The following is a 24,828-nucleotide window of genomic DNA, read 5'->3' as shown; positions in this document are numbered from 1 at the left end:
ATTAGCAGGGAGCTGTATAGGAAGTGGAGCAGCCGAGACTCAAACTGGTGCCCATACAGGATTCCAGCAATGCAGGCAGCAGACTTAACCGCTATACCACAACACCAGCCTAAAAACATACTTTTTATCTACTGAAACTCCAATTATAATTTTGAAAAATTTCAATGGCAGGTTAAATATCAATTAATAAAAATTCACGTAGAATTTCCTCAACATATTTTCAGTAGAGATGGCTGACAAAAAGAGAAATGCAAAATTAAAGTTATAAGTAGTCTTGAATCATACTTTTCTGGGTACACCATGGAATCAATTTACTGTCTACCAATTCCCTTCTCAGAGATCTGTAAACCATGGCTCAGAACACAAAGATAGCAAAGAATAGAGTTTTATAAAGCCAGGAAGGCTCAGAGGCAAAGTTTTAAACATTCATTCCAATAGATAACATCTACTGAACCTCACTAAAACAGACTGTGAAGGTTCAAAAATAAGGTATCACAATTCTTAGAGGACAGACACTATAAACAGGCTACATTTAATAACAGCTACATTATTTTTTGTCTCAATTATTTGGTGAGTAAATGAGAAAATATGCAAAGCACATATACCACAGTGCCTAATTTATACCAGGCAGTCAACATATTTCAATGTTTCGATTAATTCAAAAAAGGTTTTGTAATTGTTCTCGGGCTACTACTGTGATATATTCCTTTGGCTATCCCTGGAAAGTAAATCCCACACATGTTCATCATAGTATTATTTACAATTAAACAATGGAAACAGTTTAAACTTTCAACAAGAAGAGAATGATTAACTAAGTTATGGCCTTTTGGAAAATATTATTACTTTATTATTCTAATATTAAATTAATATAAACAAGATAGCCATGACACTTGACATATACAGTGAACTAGTTGGAAATAAATCAAAGTGTACGTACGATAGAAATTTAGAGAGGGGAATGATGAATGAACTCTGGAACACTTTGTGAGAATTTAGGCAGTCTCTGGTTTTGTAAGATATTTATAGTTTCTCCCTCCCCTAAAAAAAGCTAGAGTGGTTCTAACGTACCTCTTTGAGAATATTCCAAGTAACTATAGAACTCGATTGTAAATGAATAAATTGCTTGTGTTTTATATAACTTATTTAGTCCTTTGAATTTCAAGAATCAAGGTACATTAAAACTCTTGTATCACATACCAGTAATTCTCTTATTAATGTGCCAAGGACATATATATTAGTATTTAAGTCTACACTATTCTTTATACCAAAAAACGAGAAACGATCCCAAGACTCCATCAGCAGAACAATGGATGAATTATGTTAAACCAATACAACAAAATAATATGCAGCAGTGAAAATGAACTATAACTAAACCCAACAACATGAATGTATCTGAAAAACTGCTGCATGAAAAAAACAAGTCATGGAAGAACTTATGGATCATAAATACATTTTACAGAATTTAAACACAAAGTTGAATATTATATAGCTAAAGGATATCTACACAAGTGTTAAAACTGCCATTCATCATTGCATTTATTTCAAAACACAGATCTGTAAGGAAACTAATGACATTTTCATTTACATGGGCAGTATTTCTATTTAGATGTAGATAAAATCATCTATCTGATAGGGTAGATTTGAACAAAGACAAGTATGTTCTTCTGGTACTGGAGGACAGAGGTAAATCTGTCAGGGTGTCCATAACCCATAATAATCTATCAATAAGCATCTACTTAAGGTAACTAGAAGGAAAATAACAAATTAAACCCAAAGCAAGAGTAAGAAAGGAAAAAACAAAAGATAAAAACAGGAATAAGGCCGGAGCCGCAGTTCACTAGGCTAATCCTCCGCCTGCGGCACTGGCACTCTGGGTTCTAGTCCCAGCTGGGGCACCGGATTCTGTCCCGGTTGCTCCTCTTCCAGTCCAGCTCTCTGCTGTGGCCTGGGAAGGCAGTGGAGGATGGCCCAAGTGCTTGGGCCCTGCACCTGCATGGGAGACCAGGAGGAAGTGCCTGGCTCCTGGTTTTGGATTGGTGCAGCGCGCCAGCCGCAATGCGCAGGCTGTAGTGGCCACTTGGGGTGTGAACCAACGGAAAAAGGAAGACCTTTCTCTGTCTCACTTTGCCTGTCAGAAAGAAAGAAAGAAAGAGAGAGAGAGAGAGAGAGAGAGAGAGAGAGAGAGAGAGAGAGAGAGAAAGAAAGAAAAAGAGAGAGAGAAAGAAAGAAAGAAAGAGAGAAAGAGAGAAAGAAAGAAAAAAAAAACTGAAATAAAAAAAAAATAACAGAACATCTTGTGAATCCAAAAGTTGTTTCTTTGAAAAGATCAATAAAACTGATAAACTATTAGCCAAGAGGAAAAAAAAATGAGTGGAGGAAGAAGGCACGAATTGTCAATATCAGACATTAAAAGGAAAATTAAGGAATACTATAAACAACTTTAAGCCAATAAATTTGCTAAGTTGGATGAAATGGACAGATTTCTTGAAAGATAAAACTAACAAAGCTTACTTAAGAGAATTATCTTTATTAAATCCATAGTTAAAAACTGCTCACAAAGCAAACTCCAAATTCAGACAGCTTAACTGGTGAATTTTACCAAATGGTTAGCAGAAAACAACAGGAAGAAATGCTCCCAACTCTATTTTATAAAGCCATCATTACTCTGACTAAACAGTCATTAAAAGAAAACTATAGACTGTTATTCGCATGAACATAGTCACAAAAACACTCAACAAATGGAAGCTATCAAGCAAAATTGGTCAACATTCAAAAATCAACAAACTATATATATGATCATCTTAATAGATACAGGAAAAGGACAGACAAGATTCAACAGCTATTCACTATACACACTCTTAGCAAATCTTAGAAGAAAATGTCTTCAAATCATATCAAGGATATCTCAGAAAAACCTACATGTTGAATACATTCCCTGAAGGTAAGGAACAAGGCAAAAATTTCCACTCTTACCACTGCTATTCAATATTGAACTGAAAGTATTAGATATTGTCATAAGGGAAGAAAATGCCATAAAGGCATATAAGATTTTAAAAAGAATCAAACTTTTTTTATTTGCAAAAGATATGATGGCCTACACAGATAATCCCAAATAATCTACCTAATTTCATTGTCTGCTAGAACTAAAATGTAAGTTTAGCAAGGTCACAGGGTACAAGATCAATGTATGAAAACCAATTTTATTTCTATATACTAGTAATCACTAGGAAATTTTAAATATTTAAAAATATCTTTTTATGATATCATCTAAAAGATGGCAAAATATTTAGGTATAAATCTAACAAAGTATGACAAGATCTGTATGCTGAAAATTAATGAAAACTTAAAGATAAAATTATAACATTTTCATGAATCAGAAGATTCAATGCCATCAAGAAATCAACTGTTGTCAATTTGATTTACATAGTCAATGCAGTCAAATAAAAATACACCAGACTTTTTTTTTATAGAAATTAACAAAATGGTTCTAAAACTTACACGAATAAGCAAAAGATCCAGAATACCTGAAACAGTTTTGAAAAAGAATCAAGATAGGAGGCCGACACTATGGCATAGCGAGCAAAGCCGCCACCTGCATGCTGGCATCCCATATGGGGACCAGTTCAAGACTCAGCTGCTCCATTTCTGATCCAGCTCTCTGTTATGGCCTGGGAAGGCAGCAGAAGATGGCCTACATTCTTGGGCTCCTGCACCCCTGTGGGAGGCCCAGAGGAAGCTTCTGGCTCCTGGCTCCAGATAAGCCCAGCTCTAGCCGTTGCGGCAATTTTGAGAGTACACCAGTGGATAGAAGACTTCTCTCTCTCTCTCTGCCTCTGCCTTTCTGTAGCTCTGCCTTTCAAATAAATAAATAAATCTCAAAAAAAAAAAAAAATCAAGATGGAATATTCACATCAATTCTGATTTCAAGAATTACTAAAAGGATACAACAATCAAGATAAGGCACTGACAAAAGGAGAGATATATAGGTCAACAAAAGAGATTTCAGAACTAGACTCATATGGTCAATTGCTTTTTATTATTATTATTTTTTAATATTTATTTATTTGCTTGAAAGGCAGAGTTACAGAGAGGCAGAGGCAGAGAGAGAGAGAGAGCAAGAAAGAGGTCTTCCATCTGCTGATTCACTCCCCAGATGGCTGCAACAACCAGAGAGCTGAGCAGATCCAAAGCCAACAGTCAGAAGCTTCTTCTGGGTCTCCCACATGGGTGCAGGGGCCCAAACACTTGAGCCATCTTATACTGCATTCTCAGGCCATAGCAGAGCTGGATCAGAAGTGGAGCAGCTGGGACTTGAACCGGTACCCATATGGGATGCTGGCACCGCAGGCAGCTGCTTTTACCCCCTATGCCACAGCACCAGTGGTCAATCACTTTTTAAAAAGAACTGGCCGGCACCATGGCTTAACAGGCTAATCCTCCACCTTGCGGCGCCGGCACACGGGGTTCTAGTCCCAGTTGGGGCGCCGGATTCTATCCTGGTTGCCCCTCTTCCAGGCCAGCTCTCTGCTATGGACCGGGAAGGCACTGGAGGATGGCCCAAGTCCTTGGGCCCTGCACCCGCATGGGAGACCAGGAGAAGCACCTGGCTCCTGGCTTCAGATCAGCGAGATGCGCCGGCGGCAGCGGCCATTGGAGGGTGAACCAATGGCAAAAAGGAAGACCTTTCTCTCTATCTCTCTCTCTTACTATCCACTCTGCCTGTCAAAAAAAAAAAAAAAAAAGAAAAAGAACTTTACTGGCCAGCGCCGTAGCTCACTGGGCTGGTCCTCTGCCTGCGGTGCTGGCACCCTGGGTTCTAGTCCCGGTTACTCCTCTTCTGGTCTGGCTCTCTGCTGTGGCCCAAAAGGGCAGCGGAGGATGGCCCAGGTGCTTGGGTCCCTGCACCCACATGGGAGACCGGGAGGAGGCACTGGCTCCTGGTTTCGGATCGGCGCAGCACCAGCCATGGCGGCCATTAGGGGAGTGAACCAATGAAAGGAAGACCTTTCTGTGTCTCTCGCTCACTGTCTAACTCTGCATGTCAAAAAAAAAAAAAAAAAATGAACTTTAACTCATACCTTGCAACATATTAAAACATCAACATGAAATGCATCATAAACCTAGATTAAAAAAAAAAAAAAGAATAAACTTTTTTGGACCTTGGATTAGGCAAGTATTTCTTAGGACACAAAAACCATGAACCAAAAAGAAAAAAAATGTTAAGTTGGACTATACCAAAATTTAAAACTCTGATCTTTAAAAGATATAGCAAAGAGAATAAAAAAGATAAAGCTACAGATTGGGAGAACATGTTTGCAAAGACACCTATGTGATAAATGACGTGTTCTCAAAAAAATATATAAAAAATTTTCAAAATTCACAAGCAACATAAAAACAATTTTCAAATGGGCAAAAAAAAAGCAAACAAGCACAAAGATGCTCAACATTATTAATTATCAGGGAAATGGAAATTAAAACCATTGTGAGAAAGTACTACAAACCTATTAGAATGGTTTTTAGAAACAAAAACTGATATTACCAATTGCTATCAAGAATACAGAATAACTAGAACTAACAGTGCTAGTGGGAAGTAAAAATGTTCAGCTACTTTAGAAAATGATTTGGAAGTTTCTTATAAATTTACCAGATGACCCAATAATTCCACTCTTACATATTTACCAAAGAAAAGTGAAGACATATCCCTACACAAAGACCTATACCCAAATGTTTATGATGGTTTTATTCATAACAGCTAAAAATTGAAAACAAGCAAATATCCTTGTACTGGATATGGATTTTTCTTAAAATGTGGAAAAATCTAAAAATGGAATTCTACTCTGCACTGAAAAGGAAAAAATCCTAATAGAGTCAACAAAGTAGTGTACTACCAAAAAGGTCAATGTTTTTCTGTAAAAGGAAGCATGGTAAATACTTTTGGTTTTGTAGACCATATCATCTTTGTCTCAGCTATGAAAAGCAGCAATAAACAATAAACAGCATGGTGTCCCAATAAAACTTTATATACAACAACAGGCAGCAGATCTAATATGACCCAAAGCCATGGTTTGCCAACTTCTGTGCTAAATCCAAGAAGCCAGACAAAAGGTTATCCTATATGATTCCATTTATGTGGCACTATGAAAAAGGCAAATACAGAGGGACAGATCCTACTGAGCCTATAGTCTTTTTACTTCATATTTGCTGAATTCTTTATTTAGTGGATAATTAAGCCTTTGACCATAACATAAATTTAAAAATGTGATCTCGAAAATTACACAAAAATATATACACACAAAAATAAAACAAAGCAAACAAAAAAACAACTGGCTGGCCAAGGTCTGGGGGCAGTACTTAGGGAGACAGATTACAATAGAGCACAGGCAACTTTTTGAAGTGCTGAAAAGAATTTTTTTTTAATTTTAAATATTTATTTATTTGAAATGCAGAGTGCCAAGAGAGAGGGAGAGACAGACATCTTCCATAAAGTGGTTCATTCCCACAATGACCCCAACAGCCGAGGCTGGACCAGGCTCAAGTCAGGAACCAGGCACTCCATCTGGGTTACCCATATACATGTCAGGGGCCCAAGCATTTGGGTCATCACCTGTTGCCTTCCCAGGCAAATTAGCAGGAAACTGGATTGGAAGCAAAGTAGCCAGGACTTGAATCAGCACTCCAATGCAGAATGTGGTCATCCCAAGAACAGGCTTAGCCCTGCTGTACCACAGCACCCACCCCCGAGACTTACTTTAAGACAGCTCAGTGGAGAAGAAGGTGGACATGTACTGATAATTGCTGAAACTGGGTAGTGGGTAAATGGGGGTTTGTTACATTATTCTTGCCACACTAGTATATTCTTGAACATTTCTACAACAATCAAGTTGGATGAATGTTTTTTCAAGTTTTATTCGGGGGCCGGCACAGTGATGTAGAGGGTTAAGCCACTGCCTGCATTGCTGGCATCCCATATGGGAACCAGTTTGAGACCCAGCTGCTCCACTTCTGATCCAGCTCTCTACTATGGCCTGGGAAAGCAGCAGAAGATGGCCCAAGTCCTTGGGCCCCTGCATTCTCACGGGAGACCCAGAGGAAGCTCCTGGCTCTGGCTTCGGATCGGCACAGCTCTGGCCATTGAGGCCAACTGGGGAGTGAACCAGCAGATGGAAGACCTCTCTCTCTCTCTCTCTCTCTTCCTCTGTGTAACTCTTTCAAATAAATAAATATTTTTTTAATGTTTATTTATTTATTTGAAAGTCAGAGTTACAGAGAGAGGAGAGGCAGAGTGAGAGAGAGGTCCTGGCTGGCGCCGCGGCTCAACAGGCTAATCCTCCGCCTGTGACGCCGGCACCCCGGGTTCTAGTCTCGGTCGGGGTGCCGGATTCTGTCCCAGTCGCTCCTCTTCCTGTCCGGCTCCCTGATGTGGCCCGGGAGTGCAGTGGAGGATGGCCCAGGTCCTTGGGCCCTGCACCCGCATGGGAGACCAGGAGAAGCACCTGGCTCCTGGCTTCGGATCAGCACGGTGCGCCGGCCGCAGCACGCCAGCCGCAGCGGCCATTCGGGGGTGAACCAACGGAAAAGGAAGACCTTTCTCTCTGTCTCTTTCTCTCACTATCCACTCTGCCTTTCTAAAAAATTAAATTAAATTAAAAAAGAAAAAAAAAAAAAGAGAGAGAGAGAGGTCCTCATCTGATGGTTCACTCCCCAAATGGACGCAACGGCTGGAGCTGCGCCGATCCGAAGCCAGGAGCCAGGAGCTTCTTCTGGTCTCCCATTTGGGTGCAGGGGCCCAAGGGCTTGGGCTATCTTCTGCTGTTTTCCCAGGCCACAGCAGAGAGCTGGATCGGAAGTGGAGCAGCCGGGTCTTGAATGCGCCCATATGGGATGCCGGCACTTCAGGCCAGGACATTAACCCGCTGCGCCACAGTGCCACCCCCATAAATAATAAAATACAATAAATAAATAAATAATAAAATAAAAATAAAACATAAAAAAAAGTTTTATTCGAATGGCAGAGAAGCAGAGATGGACAGAGAAGAATCTTTATCTGTTGGTTCACTCCTCAAATGCCCTTAACAGCCAGGGCCACGCTAGGTAAAGACCAGGAGCCCAGAACTCTATCAGGTTCTCTCATGTGGGTGGAAGGGACCCAATAATGCAGCCATTATGTGCTGCCTCCCTAGGTGCACATTAGCAGGAAGCTGGCTAGGAAGCAGAGGTAGGACTTGAATCCATGCATTCCAATAAGGGATGTGGGCATCCCAAGTGGCATTTCACTGTGCCAAATGCCTGTCCCAGATTGGTAATTTGAAGAAGGAAAAATAGGGGCCGGTGTTGTGGAGCAGCGGGTTAAGCAACGTCCTGCAGTGTCACATCCCATATGGGTGCCAGTTCCAGTCCTGGGTACTCCACTTCTGATCCAGCTCCCTGCTAATTTGCCTGGGAAAGCAGCAGAGGTTGGCCCAAGTCCTTGGGCCCCTGCACCCATGTGGGAGTCCTGAAGAAGCTCCTGGTTCCTGGCTTCAGCCTTGCCCAGCCCTGGTCATTGTGGCCGTTTGGGGAGTGAGCCAGCAGATAGAATATCACTCTTTCTGTCTCTCTTTCTCTTTGTAACTCCACCTTTCAAATAAATCTTTAAAAAAAAAGAGAGAGAAAAAGAAAAAAAAGAAAAATTTCTAAAAGTTCTGTGAGGTAGAGATAAAAATCACAAAATACAGATTTTTGTACTTCAGTTTCTGTGAAGCCCAGGGAGGTGAAATACTGAGGTGCGCCAGAGTGGTTAAGTCTGGGACTAAAAAGCATCCATGTCAAATCTTTGAAAAGATGTGAGAAGGCCAAACACAGGACCTGGCAACCTCTCTCTGAAGACCTAAAAATTTTGAAGATAGTTATACACTTGCACACAAGTATATTTATCTTTAAAAATAATGCACACATAACGTAAAACAAGTTGTTTCCTAAAACCTAGAAAGCAATTAAGTATATACTAATCTTAGCCAAAACATAATAAAATTATTATCTAGTTCTGGGATAATTACTAGCTTTATAATCAAATTTGCTTCTAATTTCAAAATTTGTCTTTAAAATCATATTTAAATGAGAAAACAGGAGCAAACAAGTAATAGATTTTTAGTAATATAGCAGAAAACATAAATTATGTTAGAATAAATAATTGATTTTAACGAGGCAGCAGACTGTAAGAAAATATTCACATAAATTTAGCTTTCAAAATATTTTTAGTAGAATACTATCTGAACTTTCTAAATCTTACAACAAGCTGAACAGAGATATTATCTGAGAATAAAATCAGAAATTAACTATACCCATGGTTTTCTTCATAATATTGTAGAAGACACCACCCTGCTGAAACATGTGTGGAAGTCCTTTTGCATAAGACCATACATCTTCTCCTGTAAAACAAAACAGATTAAGAATTAGCAACAAAGCTAGGACTGCTTTAATATGGATTAGCCGAGAACAGAGAATGCAAGGCAGAATTCCCAAATGAGTGGAATTTCTTGGTATAACATAGAGAGAAATAGAGTGAGTGACAGGACTGTGGCACACTAAAAAGTACACATCTCATCTAAAGGCGGCAGCCACTGCCAAGTGGTGTCATGGAAAAGTATTGGCCCAATGTTTCATGACAACGTGGTTTTTCAAAACAAGCCAGGAATCCAATCTTTTAATATGAATTCTCTCAATGTTAAAATGTAGGAACTCATTTAAAAATGTCTTTAAAATTGCATGAGTTGGGGCCGATGCAGCAGTTTAATCCTCCACCTGTGGCACCAGCATCCCATATGAGCACCGGGTTCTAGTCCTGGTTACTCCTGTTCCAGTCCAGCTCTCTGCTGTAGCCCAGGAGGGCAGTGGAGGATGGCCCAAGTCCTTGGGCCCCTGCACCCGTGTGGGAGACCAGGAAGAAGCATCTGGCTCCTGGCTTTGGATCGGCGTAGCTCCAGCCGTTGCGGCCATTTGAGGGGTGAACCAATGGAAGGAAGCCCTTTCTCTCTGTCTCTCTCTCACTGTCTGTAACTCTAGCTGTCCTGTGAAATATAAATAAAATCTTTAAAAAAAAAAAACAAAAAAAACTGCGGAGTCACTATTGGGCATATTGAACAAAAGTTGTCTGAAAACTCATTCATTTCAAAGGAAACAGCAAACTCTAGATCACAACAGAAAAGGTTTTAAAATAGATTTTTAAAAGTATATTATATTATATACTTCAATTTGTTAAAACTAAGTAAAAGTTAAATGGGATAGGGCTAGAACAAATATAAAATAATTTATATTGTCTTTAAAAATAGAAATATGGAGGGAAAAATGACTTGGTAAAGAGATTCAGAATAACCTTAAGAAAACCACAAAACATCCACAAGCAAATCACTATTTCAATATTTTTTCAAAATTATGACAGTGTCTATTTCAATAAGAAGTTATACACAAAAAATAAGAATGATAATCACTGTTGAAAAAGTCAAAGAATGGAAGGAACATAAAAATTACTTTGGGTTTCTAGAATATGGCTGTTTTTATGTACCTTTATACTCCATTATTCTGGTAAGGTATTCTGATAATGTACCAGAATATTCCTATTCTGTAATGTATAGCTAATACTTTTAAAATCAGGAAATTTCTTAATTTTAACAAAGAAAGGTTTACTTTTGTCTGTCCTACTAGAATATCATACTGTTGAATCTGAGCTTTGAATGGCAGTGATGACACTAACTAATCACTACGTACCTATAATCTCCCAAAGAGTTCTCCTTTCCCATATTTATATACATGGATGTGAATTCATGTGGCAGTTGGCTAAAGTTGTCTTCAGAATAAATTTAAAGTACATAAATTTTAAAAGCCTTGACACTTAAAGTTTCAGATAACCAAAGCATTTATTTATGTACATCTTATTTAATAATAATGCAGTACTACCCAAATGGCTATACCTAAGGGTAGACACACAGAAGTTTAATTTAAAATTTTGAGTATTCATAAAAGCCCCTAAATATAGAAACAATAATCCTGGTAAAAGCTCTGATTGCTGCACTTATCATTAAACTTCTATTTGGATAAATGCTTTCTATAGTGATAGTCTTTCATTTAGTTATTGTCAATGTTATATTAAATACACTTAGTATTTTCTAGAATGGTCTAAGATATCACTTTTTGGAAGTCTTATCAAAAAATAATATGGAAGCACCTAATTCTTTTTATAAAAATCTGAATAGTTACCAAAAATGGTGAACTCAGAACTGACCACCTGTATACTAGTAAGAAAAGTATTTCTTAGTACCTTTCTTAACCATTCCTTACTTAAGAAAGAACATCACTCAGCCGGCACCACGGCTCAATAGGCTAATCCTCCACCTGTGGCGCCAGCATACCGGGTTCTAGTCCCGGTTGCCCCTCTTCCAGGCCAGCTCTCTGCTGTGGCCCAGGAGTGCAGTGGAGGATGGCCCAAGTCCTCGGGCCCTGAACCCGCATGGAAGACCAGGAGAAGTACCTGGCTCCTGCCATCAGATCAGCGTGGTGCACCGACCACAGCAGCCATTGGAGGGTGAACCAACAGTAAAGGAAGACCTTTCTCTCTGTCTCTCTCTCTCACTGTCCACTCTGCCTGTTAAAAAATAAATAAATAAATAAAATTAAAAAAAATAATAAAAAAGAAAGAACATCACTCAACTGCAGTGTTTCTCAACTTCATTTTCATTATCATGCCCTAAGGAGTGTTTTCATTTTATTTGCTGTTAAGGTAGTGTGAAAACTGAAATCTTTATCTGCTGGTTCACTTCCCAAAAGCCTGCAACAGCCAGGATAGGGCCAGGCTGAAGTCAGAAGCCAGGAACTCCATTCAGGCCTCTTACGTGGATGGCAAAGACTTAAATACTTGAACCATCATCTGCTGCTCCCAGGGTGCATTAGCAGAGAGCTGTATTGCAGCACAGTAGCTGTAACTCAAACTAGTACTCAAATATGAGATGTGAGCATCCCAACAGGTGGCTTAGCCTGCTGTAACACAAAGCCAGCCCCAATAAGGAGCATTTTTAGACATTATTTTTTAAATTGGTTCCATCCTCCCTGACATTTGAATACTTCAGATACACTGTATATCTTTTTATGTACTATATATATGTATATCTTTTTATGTACTATATATATATATATATATATATATATATATATAAAATAGGGTTTTGTGGGTATTTTTTAAAGATTTATTTATTTATTTGAAAAGTAGTTACAAAGAGGCAGAGGCAGAGAGAGAGAGAGAGAGTTCTTCTATCCACTGGTTCACTCCCCAGATGGCCACAACAGCCAGAGCTGCGCCGATCCAAAGCCAGGAGCCGGGAGCTTCTTCTGGGTCTCCCACATGGGTGCAGGGGCCCAAGGACTTGGGCCATCTTCTGCTGCTTTCCCAGGCCACAGCAGAGAGCTGGTTTGGAAGTGGAGCAGCCGGAACTTGAACCCATGCCCATATGGGATGCTGGCACTGCAGGCAGCAGCTTTACCCACTACACCACTGAGCCAGCCCCAGGGTTTTGTTTTAAGAAGTATTTATTTGAGGGTCAGCATTGTGGCATAGCAAGTAAAGCCGCTCCCTGCAATGCCAGCATCTCATATGCGTCCTGGTTTGAATCCCAGCTGCTCCAGTTCCAATCCAGCTCCTTGATAATGGCCTGGGAAAAGCAACAGAAGATGGCCCAAGTGCTTGGGCCCACCTTTCTCTCTGTAACTTTTTCAACTAGTTGAAAGGCAAAGCATTAGAGACAGAGAGACAGAAAAAGAGAGAGATCAATCTTACATCTCCTATTTCACTACCCAAATGGCTACAATAGCTGGGGCTGGGTCAGGCTGAAACCAGGAGCCCGGAACTTCATCCAGGTCTCCCATTTAGGCGGTAGGGTCTCAAGTACTTGGGCCATCCTTTACAGCTTTTCCAGGCCCATCAGCAGGAGATGGATTAGAAGCAGAGTAGTGGGCACTCAAACTGGTACTCTGATATGGGATGCTGATAGCTTAACCTACTGATCCACAATATTGGCCCCTATTGGTCTCTTATAAAACCATCAGGATTCAATCATCAAGATTCCACTCCAATGACCTCATCCAAAAGACCCTACTTCTAAACACTGTAAATAGACTAAGTTTCTACTCTCTAAGTACCATTAACCTAAGACTTCAGGAACTAAACTGAGATTAGGGGGACAAATATTCAAACCATAGTAGGGAGGAAGGATGAAAAATAATCTGATTCTATTTAATGTGTAAAACTAAGACATACAAGGGCTAGAACCAATGGATGGGTGATATCATTCTGTCAATCTTTCAAATACATAAATAAATCTTTAAAAGAGAGACAGACACAGACCACAGCTATTTGTGTTCTGTCTCTTGATATGTGATGCCCTGTGCCACCTTGGGATTCTACCAGCAAAAACACCTTCACCAAAGGCTAAACCAGTAAGGCCCATCTGATCTTAAGATTGTGAACCTTTGGAACCATAAGTAAAATAAACCCTTTTTCTTTATAAAGTAGCCTGTTTGGGTATTTCAATAGAGTAATTAAAAACTAACTAATGAACTCCTCCCAGGAACTGATTTTTACTCCCTAATTTAGAGCAATATAGTCCCACTGCTCTATTGCCTTAAGGAAAGTATAAATATCATCTAAGCCTCTATTATCTACCTAGCTATGAACAGGTACTTTATATAGGTTCATTACTCATTAAAACTAAGCTCTAAAGACAAGGAGACAAACTCAAAGAGCTTAAGTAACTCTCCCAGGATCACACAGCTGTTAAGTAACAGAGCTAAGATCTGAATCCTGTTTATCATTCCAAAGCTTATACCACTTCCAAGATATTAAACTTCTACTAGTATGCCGCGGACCGGCTCTCGCGGAGACACAGACCGAGGGAGAATAAGGGGCGAAGGCTCTTAGGAGAATCAGGAATCGGCGGGGAAATGACAGACAGACACACACGTTATGAGTATGCTGCTGCGATTTATTATAGTAAGGCTTGGGTTTATATAGTAAAGGACAATGCTACAGGCAAATGTAAAACTTTTATCACAAAGGTTGACAAAATGAGTTAAAACAATGATGTCATATGAGTGGTTTTGTGAGGAACATAGTGGGGGCATTGTTTTTAGACAATTTTTTGAGAATGAGAATTGACCTTTGGGTTAATGGGTAATTTTGTTTTATGAATTGTTTAGGGGAATTACTGCCCAAAGTTTTGCTTGCCTTTTAGATACTTGGAGATAACTTTTGAGCAATCTTAACATTTCTCTGTCACTATAATGGGAACCTAATGATATGTTTTGACTTGCATTCCTGGCTTCCTCGTAAATAGTTTTAGTAAACGGAGAGGTAAAGATTGTTTGAATTTCTCCATAATCTTATGGGAAACGTTAACTTCTTTTTCTTGATTTTCTTGTTTCTGATAAAGTAGTCAAACTGTGTTGCAACAAATTTAATGGAACTATTAGTACCTTCTCTTACAGACATTCATGGCACTAACAATGGTTGGAGAAAAAAATGTTATTTCCTTAAGTATATAAATACCTCCACAGAAGTCATGTTTGCTGGTAAAAGAAATGAGGAAAGGGACTGGTGATCAGGCAGCAGCAGCTGGGACATTGCACAAGTCCCATACTAGTGTTAAATGGCTCTCCAATGCTTTTTTCTACTGATCTGGCTCAGGCCTCATCTCCTGCCTGGAATACTGCCACCTCAGTTTGTCCTCCCCAAGTCCCTCCTCCATACAGCCTTCAGAGTTAAACATTTAATGGTTTTCCAAAACCATATGGATTCATATGGCAAAATCTAAGGTTCATTTTCAAGGCATACAAGACACTGTAAGAATTGGTCCTGCTTCTCCTATCTCACATCATACTTGATTTCATTTATTTATTTATTTATTTATTTGACAGTTAGAGAGAGAGAAAGAGAGAAAGGTCTTCCTTCCATTGGTAATTAAAAACTAACTAATGGTTAGTTAATGGCCACTATGGTTGGAACAATGCTGATCCAAAGCCAGGAGCCAGGTGCTTCCTCCTGGTCTCCCATGTGTGCGCAGGGGCCCAATGACTTGGGCCATCCTCCACTGCCTTCCCGGACCACAGCAGAGCTGGACTGGAAGAGGAGCAACTGGGACTAGAACCCAGCGGCCATATGGGATGCTGGTGCCGCAGGCAGAGGATTAACCAAGTGAGCCACAGCGCTGGCCCCACTTGACTTCATTTTTACAAACCAACAGCACCAAACTGCTCCATTTCCCTGTAGGCCAATAATTGTTTTATATACTTTGAAATTCAACTTAGTTGACTTCCTCTAGTATTCTTTGGAGTGGTGATTAGCTAAGCATCTTTCTTTGATGAACCTGTGCATATGAATATCAGAGCCCTAATCATATTGTAAGTTAATGTAGCTTACTTTTCTTTTTCCCCTTCTAAACTAGAAGCTTTTCCAGACTCAGGAAAAGATCAGTGGCCTGACTTTCTATTCCCAAGGTCTGGCACAGTGTTTAACAGAGAGTAGCATTCTTCATGCTGGTTGAATGGATGCACAGAATGAATGCTATAAATGAAGCTTTCCCAGTGCCTGAAAGTAATACAAAAGAACTTAACTGAAACAGAATGATGATAATATTCTTCAATGTTATAAAACATGGGGATACTTCAAAAAGTTCATGGAAAATGGAATTAAAATATGAGTTTATTTTGGCACAAAAAATTCTTGAAAGTGGAAAATGTGTATTATGAAAACACTATGCATGGATTTCAAAAAAAATTTTGCACCAAATAAAACATACCTTTAATGCCATTTTCCACAATTTTTTGAAGTATCCTCATATATTTTTCTTCAAGAATCTAATAAAAACAGAATCATAGGGAAAAAAGGAAAGAATTGTTTTTCTGCCATTTCATTAGAAAGCAAATTATCTGAGAATAGGAATATCTAGTAAAGCTTCTAGCACACATTATGTGAATTTGTATTTTTCTGTTAGTCTCCAATTAATTTTCCTTTACAATTCAACTTTTTAAAAAAATTTATTAATTTGAAAGCCAAAGTTACAGAGAAAGAAGAAGCAGGAAAGGAAGAGGAAGAGGGAGAGAAAGAAGGAGAAGGAGAAATCTTCCATCTTCTGGTTCATTCCCAAAATGGCCACAACATCTGGGCTGAGCCAGGTTAAAGCTGGGAGCCACGAATTCCACCCAAGTCTCTCACATGGGTACAGGGGCCCAAGCACCTGGCAAGCCTCTACTGCCTTTCCAGGCATATTAGCAGGGAGCTAGATCAGAAGTGGGAAAGCCAGGACTTGAATTGAAACCCATATGGGATATCTGCATTACACACAGCATTAACCCACTGCGCCCTAACACTGGCCCCTTTAATTCAACTGTTTCTTCATGACACAACAGTAAAATACTTCTATTCAAAGTACTGCGCATGTATATAAACAGAAAAATCTATACCACCACTATAAAGAACTTCTTTTCCACAACTCCTCTTCCTCATAGTCTTTAGTTTTTCTATATGAACAGAGGTTATTCATGGCAGTGGTTTCAGAGATGGTCTTTTTTGTTTGTTTAGTCTATTTTTTCTATTTATAAGAAGTAATTTTTAATGTTTAAAAGCACATTAAAAAATGAACCACTTGAGGTATATCCTAAGGGAGGTGTGAACCTCCTAGGGGAAGGCACTCTGTTGACTTTCATTACTTGGCTGGCCTGGGAGGAGAGCTGGCCAGGTAAAGGCAGGGGGCATCTCTAGCAAGAAATTTACAGTTCTGCCTGCAATGTTGCTGACCCTACTTGACCATCCCCTCAGCTGCAGTGGTCACTTTGGAAGTTGGGCTGAGTGAAGGGCTTTTCAGCTTAGAGCCAATAAGATCTGTGGCTCTGACCTGGGCATCCTTCGACTCCAGGGCAGGTCTAAAGGCCTAAAGCCCAACAGATTATTATCAAGCCCCTTCTATCAGGTTCTATTTGCCTCTCAGTCAGAAAACTTAATTGTAGCTTAGACAGCACCTTTCTTAGCTCCTCTAATAATGACTCTGTCCTTTGTTCTAGACCCTGTCTAGCACACTTGGGCCTCATTCCTTTGTAATCATAACCTCTACTCTACCACCAATGGCTCTACTCCCAACCTGTGTGTACTGATGGTCCTCTTCCCCACTTAATGCTGTATAATTGTTCAAACCTGGTAAATGCCACTCTTAGGATCACTGGTTACTATCCTCACTCTGTCTTTTATGACCTTGTCTAAATATGATCAGAGTCGGCAAACTTGGAAGGCTTCCATAGCCTTGGCAACTCATGACGAGAGCCTAGGGTGGTTACTGGCACCATAAACTAGAGTGTCAATTTGTTGGGTCAACAACAGGAGCCACTGTGCACTTGCTCCTCATGTGGGATCTCTGTCCTTAATGTGCTGTACATTTTGATTTAATGCTATAACTAGTACTCAAACAGTATGTTTCACTTTGTGTTTCTATGTGGGTGCAAACTGTTGAAATCTTTATACTCAACTGATCTTCTGTATATAAAGAGAATTGAAAATGAATCTTGATGTGAATGGAAGGGGAGAGGGAACAGGAGAGGGGAGGGTTGCGGGTGGGAGGGAAGTTATGGGAGGGGGAAGCCATTGTAATCCATAAGCTGAACACTGGAAATTTATATTCATTAAATAAAAGTTAAAAAAAAAAAAAAACGAACCACTTGAAGGCATTGTTCTCAGGGTCTCGGTGACCTCCAAGTTCACGCTACACAAGAAGCCATGCCACTACAGGAGGTCCTAGGCTTCAAAGTGGCGATGATTGCCTCCATCGTGAGCTGTGCCATCATTCTGCTCATGTCCATGGCCTTCCTCACCTGCTGCCTCCTTAAGTTCATGAAGAGGAGCAAGCAGCAGCGCTCGGACAGGACGGCCCAGCTGTGGCACCAGTTGAGAGGCGAGGATCTGGAAACGGTGCAGGCTGTGTATCTCTGCCTCAAGGGCCTCAACTTCAACAACAGCAGCGGCCCCGGGAGCCGGCGTGCTCAGGCGCATGACAACCACAGCTTCACCACAGAGACGTGGACAGTGCGACCTGCAGCGTGGACAAGGGCCCCTGGAGCCCCTCCAGCAGCCCCCACACCTACGTGATGGTGCACACAGAAAACCCAAGACAGACCCTCCCCGCGCCTGGGCCAACTACAGCACACTTTCCGGGATGACCACCGTGCCAAGGCCAGCGTCACCATCCACATGAGGAGAGCCAGGCTGACCACCTAGCTGATCATCTGCAGTTCAACACATATCTGGAAATCAGCCTTGGGTTGCCCTGATGCTGAGGGCTGGGGGCCCAGTGGGGCGGGCTCGGACCTGAAGTGCCAGGCTACAGCGATTTGACAGTGGCTCATTTTTAAAGCATGTTGGGGTCAGCTCAGAGGTGCAGTCTCCCTCCAACCAGGGTTCCTTTAAAGAGGCTGGGAGACATCTTGCGCAGATCTAGTTTTACACAGTAGACTAAGAAAAGAGCAATAAACTTCCTTTCAGCAACTACAAAATAAATAAAAAATAAAATAAAATATTTTAAATAAAAATTCCAAATTTTAAAATAATTTTCAAGTTCCAAACTTAAAGTAGCAACATGGGACTGTTACTACCAAAGAAAATCACAGATGTAACTCATCTGCTGAAGGAATTGTTGCCATCTTTCTAACCTTTCCCACTTACCCTTGGATCCTAAAATTTTTCTGATCCCATCAACAAACTGGTTCCTAAGGAAAGCACACCTGTTTCTTGTCTTATACTCAATTCCTTACAGAAATTCAGCCACACAGGTTTTAGAGTCACCATCAGTATTAAAGGATATATTTATCACCATATGTGCACATGCACACTAACTCAATTATGTGCAAATTTGTATGTACACACACACAATCACATACAGTCCGAAGGGATATATCCCAATCTATTAATAATGAGCTTCTCTGAAGAGTATAAATGTTTAAGAGAACTACCTAATTTTACTTTATACATATTTTAATTTTTGAATTTTAAAAATATTATCCTGGGCCGGCGCCGCGGCTCACTAGGCTAATCCTCCGCCTTGCGGTGCCGGCACACCGGGTTCTAGTCCCGGTCGGGGCGCCGGTTCTGTCCCGGCTGCCCCTCTTCCAGGCCAGCTCTCTGCTGTGGCCAGGGAATGCAGTGGAGGATGGCTCAAGTCCTTGGGTCCTGCACCCCATGGGAGACCAGGATAGGCATCTGGCTCCTGCCATCGGATCAGCGCAGTGCGCCGGCCGCAGCGCGCCAACCGCGGCGGCCATTGGAGGATGAACCAACAGCAAAGGAAGACCTTTCTCTCTGTCTCTCTCTCTCACTGTCTACTCTGCCTGTCAAAAAATAAAAAAAATAATAAAAAAAAATTATCCTGTAATTGAAAAAACATTAAGAAAATAAAGGTATCTATGCAACTAAGCACTGAAAGGAATAACTCAATCTTCAACGTATGATTATATAAAATTACTATTTACAACATACATATTTACCTTACGATATATCTATGTATTAGTTTTTTTATTCAGTTTTATGACTGCTCCCTCATTACAAACATGCTATATACAAATTAACAGAAGAGTTATCATGGCATATAAAGAATAGTAATATGCCCAAGCACTTTCTACATTTCAAACTGTCCCTCAACCAACATCTGAAGAAAAAAAAGTCAAGATGCAGTAATAATATTCAAATCCAATGTCATCTAAAAAATAAGAATCTAAATCTCAAATGTGATTCTGGAAATTTTTATGGCATTTGAAATATCAATAAGTATTACAAAATTAGAAAATACTAGGTTATTTAAAAATTATTTTTTGTATTTATTTTTATTCATTTGAGGGCTGAGAGAGAACACTCCCATCTGCTGGCTCACTTCTCAAATGCCCAATGGTGAGGGCAGGGCCAGACCTGGAGTTGGTAACTAAATCGAAGTCACCCACATGGGTGGCAGGGACCCAAATACTTGAGCCATCATCTGCTGCCTCCTAGGGTAAGTATTAGCAAAAAACCTAGAATCAGGGGTAAAGCCAGGACTTGAACCCAGGCACTACAATATGGGATCTGGGTGTCCCCAGTGGTATCTTAACCAATAGGCCAAATGTCCACCCTTATTTTTAAAATATAAATTACAAAACCATACATTTAGAGGCAAGAGTTGGGGCACTGGGTGATAAGCCACCTCTCAGGACACCTGTATCCCATAACAGAGTGCAAATTTGAGTCTCAGCTCCTATGTTTATTTCTGATCTAGCTTCCTGCTAACATAGCAGATGATGGCTAAAGTACTTGGGCCCCTGCCACGCATGTAGGAGAATGGGGTAGAGTTCCAGGCACCTGGCTTGGGCTTGGCCCAGCCCTGGCTGTTGTAAGTGTTTGGGGAGTGAACCAGCAGATCTCTCTTTCTCTGTCATTCTGCCTATCAAATAAATAAAAATAAATATTTTCTAAAAAGCCATACACTGGGGCCAGTGTTGTGGCACAACACGTAAAGCTACCACCTGGGATACCAGCATCCCATATAGCCACCAGCTCAAGTCCTGGCTGTTCCACTTTTGATCCAGTTCCCTGGTAATATACCTGGAAAAGCAACAGAAGATGGCCCAAGTCCTTGGGACCCTGCCACCCACGTGGGAGACACTGAAGAAGCTCCTGGCTCCTGGCTTCAGCCTGATCCAGCACTGGTCATTACAGCCATTTGGGGACTGAATCAATTTCAGATGGAAGATCTCTCTCTCCATTCTCTCTCTCCGTAACTCTGCCTTTCAAATAAATAAGTAAATCTTTAAAAAACAAAAAAGCCATATTTTTTTAAAAAGTTAATTTAGAAAGAGAGAAGGTATATCAAAATCAAGCACATGTGTCAATTCCTTGAAAGGCTGGTCACCTTTGTAATAAAGTAAAGTAAATACCACAAACAACCTAACTCCAAACCAACAAATTTTGATTATCACCTAAATTTATCTTTACCTCTTAAAAATATATCTAGAAACCTAATGGAATACTGGGGAAAAAATTAGCATAATATGTGTGGTAGATAACGTCCCACCTGTCATATCTACCTTGAAAGACTAATAAATAACTAGTCAATGAAAAATTTTATTAACATCTCGTAACACCAGAGTTATTTTAAAACTATATAATTCATATATTATAAAATATTAAATATTACATAAATAATAAAGATGACACTCTGCACAAAAGTTCAAAAATCTCCAGTGGTCTAGATAAATCAGATTAAAATTTATTAAATATTATGGTAGAGAACTGTTATTCCATTTTATACTATCATAAGATTCAAAATAACTAGTTTCTGGGGCCAGCGCAGTGGCACAGCAGGTTAAAGCCGCCACCTGCAGTGCTGGCATCCCATATGGGTCCTGGTTCAAGACCCAGCTGCTCCACTTCCCTCCCAGCTCTCTGTTATGGTCTGGGAAAGCAGTAGAAGATGACCCAAGTCCTTGGGCCCCTGCACCCATGTGGGAGACCCAGAAGAAGTTCTTGGCTCCTGGCTTTGGATCAGTGCAGCTCTGTCCATTGCAGCCAATTGGGGAGTGAGCCAGCGGATGGAAGACCTCTTTCTCTGCCTCTGCTTCTCTCTCTGTGTAATTCTTTCAAATAAATAAAAAATCTTTTTTTTTTTAAATAACTAGTTTCTTGAAAGGTCTGTACTAAGCAAAAGATTGATGCATTTATTGTTTTGCTGACATAAATCCGTAAATTCTATTTAATAAGTATTCTACTTAAAAAGAAGAATGTATGTCCTTAGCCATCACAGTCTATTGAAAGATGATACACAATCTCTATGCACATATACAGTGTACATTAGTCTCAATCAAAGGAGAAGTTTTCTAAAATGCTATACTGGTCATATTTTGAAGTTTGATAATTTTTATGTACATAGAAAAGCAAGCTGGAGATCTATTGATGAAAGCTGAAAAAGTATAGAATTCCTTCAGTGGAGACCCTACAATAAGTTTATGAAGGGCAAGGGCTGTCTCTCATTCATCTCTGTATTCCCAGCAGTCTCCAGCTCATAACATATATTCATTTTGCTGAAATAATCTGCATTCATTCAACAAAAACTTATTTGGTGCCAATTATGTGCCAGATCCTCAAACAGGTGATAGAGTATTCATAAGTGAAGAAAATAAGTTACAGTCTCTGCCTTTATGGGCTTTATAATAAGGAGAGGAGGCAAACACATAACTAAAACAAAAAAATAAAATCATTAAAGCTTGTGATAGGTGCTGAGAGATAAGTGAACAAGGTACAATGATAGGCAGAACCTACTTAGAACAGTAAGCATAGGACTCTCAAACCCTTAAACGGCAGTATTTAAGCCTGAATCTAAATGAGAAAGAGCTGGCTATTTGAGTAGCATAAACCTTGGTAAGCTATTTTCTAAACTAACTCAGCAGAAGTTTAACTCACATTTTTTAATTCACAAAGTATTTGTACTTTGAAATTTGCAATTTTCAGAGTCCTGCCATTTTCCAGCCCTCTCTGATAGAAATATCAATAGTTCCCTAGTAGTCTTTACACACAGTATATATAACATCTCCAAATTGATATTTTCGAATATATCACTTTTTATTGAGAATATCATTGACATGATTCAATTACACTTAGAAGGAGAAAACTAATGTCCATAGAAGGCACTGTCTCAGTACTCTAAAGCAGAAAAGTCTCTCAAGTGCCGCTACTACAATGTTAGCAAAAAACTGTCACACTCAAATTCTGTGCTGACACTGAAAATAGCAGATTTAAAGAAATTGTGGGTTTGTGGACAGAAATGTAAATGCTAGATGTAAAGATGGAATGGATCAGAACAAAGATATTATTCTGGTGAACTTACTGCAGCCCATCATCTAGCTGTAAGATATTCAAGTCCAAGAATCTTAAATCAAACTCCAAAAGTACCTATAGGGGGTCAGCCTTGTGGCGCAGCTGGTTAAACTGCCACCTGCAATGCCAGCATCCCATATGGGTACCGGTTTGTGTTCTGGATGCTCCACTTCTGATCCAGCTCCTTGCTAATGTGCCTGGGAATGCAGCGTAGATGGCCCAAATGCTTGAAAGCCCTTCCCACCCACATGAGAGACCAGGATGGAGTTCCAGGATCCTGGCTTCGGCCTAGCCCAAAATGACTGGCTACTGCGGTCATTTGGGGAGAGAAGCAGCAGATGGAAGATTTTTCTCTCTCTCATCTTCTCTCTAATTCTGCCTTTCAAATAACAATCCTACCCATGTCAACTTATTTATTAATCTACAATGGAGGACAGTCTTAAAAATGAACATAATCTTTATCTGCACTCTTATTTGTACACGAAAATTTATGATTTTGTGTTGTGGTGCAATAGGTTAAGCTGCCACTTGGAAGGCCCACCTCTTATATCAGAGTACCTGCTTTGGTACCACTTGGTGCTTCCATTCAAAGCTTCCTGCTAATGTGCCTGGGAGGCAGCAGATGAGGGTTGAAGTACTTGGTTTTCTGTTACCCATGTGGAAGATCCAGATGGAGTTCTAACTCCTGGCTTTAGTATGTCCTAGCCCTGGCTTTTACAGGCATTTAAGGAATGAACCAGCAGATAGAAGATCTCTCTCTCCCTCCCTCACCTTCTCTTTCTCCCTCTGTATCTCCCTTTCTCTCTCATTCTATTCTCCATTTCAAATAAGATAATTTTTAAAATAAATCAAAAAAACTAAGTAACCTTATGATCAACAAACTAAATCAGTGACAGAATAGATGTTTGATAAATAAAGAATCAGGAAAAGTGATTGAGATCTTTTATCCAGGCCATGAAAAGGGCTGGTCAAATATTCTTGCCCCTCAACAGAAATTATCTTTCTAGCTGCCAGAATTTTCATGAACCCCAGATGATGAATCTTTTTCCTTTGTACATCAGTGCATAAACACTGCCAAATTCTGCTTTTCAGAGTCTTTCTCGGTGTTCAGTGCTGACCAGTCATTCCATTTCTGCAGAGACAGTCTTTTTTTAGATATGTTAACATCATCTATTTAATCCAATCCAAAAAATTTCAAAGTGCCCACTACCTGCTGGGTAATACACCAGGTAATGAGCATATAAGAATAGAAAAGATATTAGCTACACCCTCAAGTTCATCTTCCACTGAGAAAGATCTCTTTTCTGCTTTTCACCTGGGAAATTCCTAGTCTTTTAAAACGCATTCTGCATATATTTGATTTTATCCATTCTGTGAGAATGTTATTTAATTCTCAGAGTTCTAGGAATACTGTTCCTTTGACCTGATATACAAACTACAGGCAGTATTTTGTATGAAGGAAGCACTTGAAGCTACTTTAGAGTTAAATAGCTTATCTGAAATCACCCTTAAGTGTGGAGCCCAGATTCAAATTCTAGGTTTTCCTGAGTCCAAAAACACATAATCTTTCCTCTATTCTATGTAGTATCTAAGAAATCAGAAATTCTAAGAGACATAAATATATAAAATGCCTAGGATAGTTCCCAACATATCTCCTAATACAATTAGTATATTTGCCTAATATTTAATATTATCATTATCAAGTTATAAATTTGTGCAGAGCTCTCATCCTTCCTATTAAGTTTTAGGCCTCAGAACTTAATAAGCCAGAAATAAATAATTTCCACTTAGGTAGGTCAAAGCCCAATTCACTGCTGTTTAGTACTATTAGAAAACACAAACACACACAGATGCCTTCTCACTGAAGACTCTAATCTCAACAAAAATAAAGCCCTTCTAAAATCTAACATTTAAATTTTACTTCATAC

At 39.8% G+C, this 24,828-nt stretch overlaps 2 protein-coding genes across 2 annotated transcripts in view; one reads left to right on the top strand and one right to left on the bottom strand.

The window, feature by feature from the left end:
* Nucleotides 1-24,828, bottom strand: part of VCPIP1 (valosin containing protein interacting protein 1) — a 34,725-nt gene that overhangs the window by 6,119 nt on the left and 3,778 nt on the right. The window contains exon 2 of the mRNA XM_062188404.1: nucleotides 9,321-9,407. Within this exon, the coding sequence (XP_062044388.1) occupies nucleotides 9,321-9,407 (87 nt within the window). The remainder of the gene's footprint in view (nucleotides 1-9,320; nucleotides 9,408-24,828) is intronic.
* Nucleotides 17,786-18,225, top strand: LOC133758178 (sushi domain-containing protein 3-like). The gene is given in 2 exon segments (XM_062189380.1): nucleotides 17,786-18,080; nucleotides 18,083-18,225. Coding segments are annotated over 2 exon segments (438 nt in total).

Source organism: Lepus europaeus, chromosome 4, assembly GCF_033115175.1.
Source record: "Lepus europaeus isolate LE1 chromosome 4, mLepTim1.pri, whole genome shotgun sequence".
NCBI classification, from domain to species: domain Eukaryota; kingdom Metazoa; phylum Chordata; class Mammalia; order Lagomorpha; family Leporidae; genus Lepus; species Lepus europaeus.
This window is presented reverse-complemented; position numbering and strand designations above follow the sequence as displayed.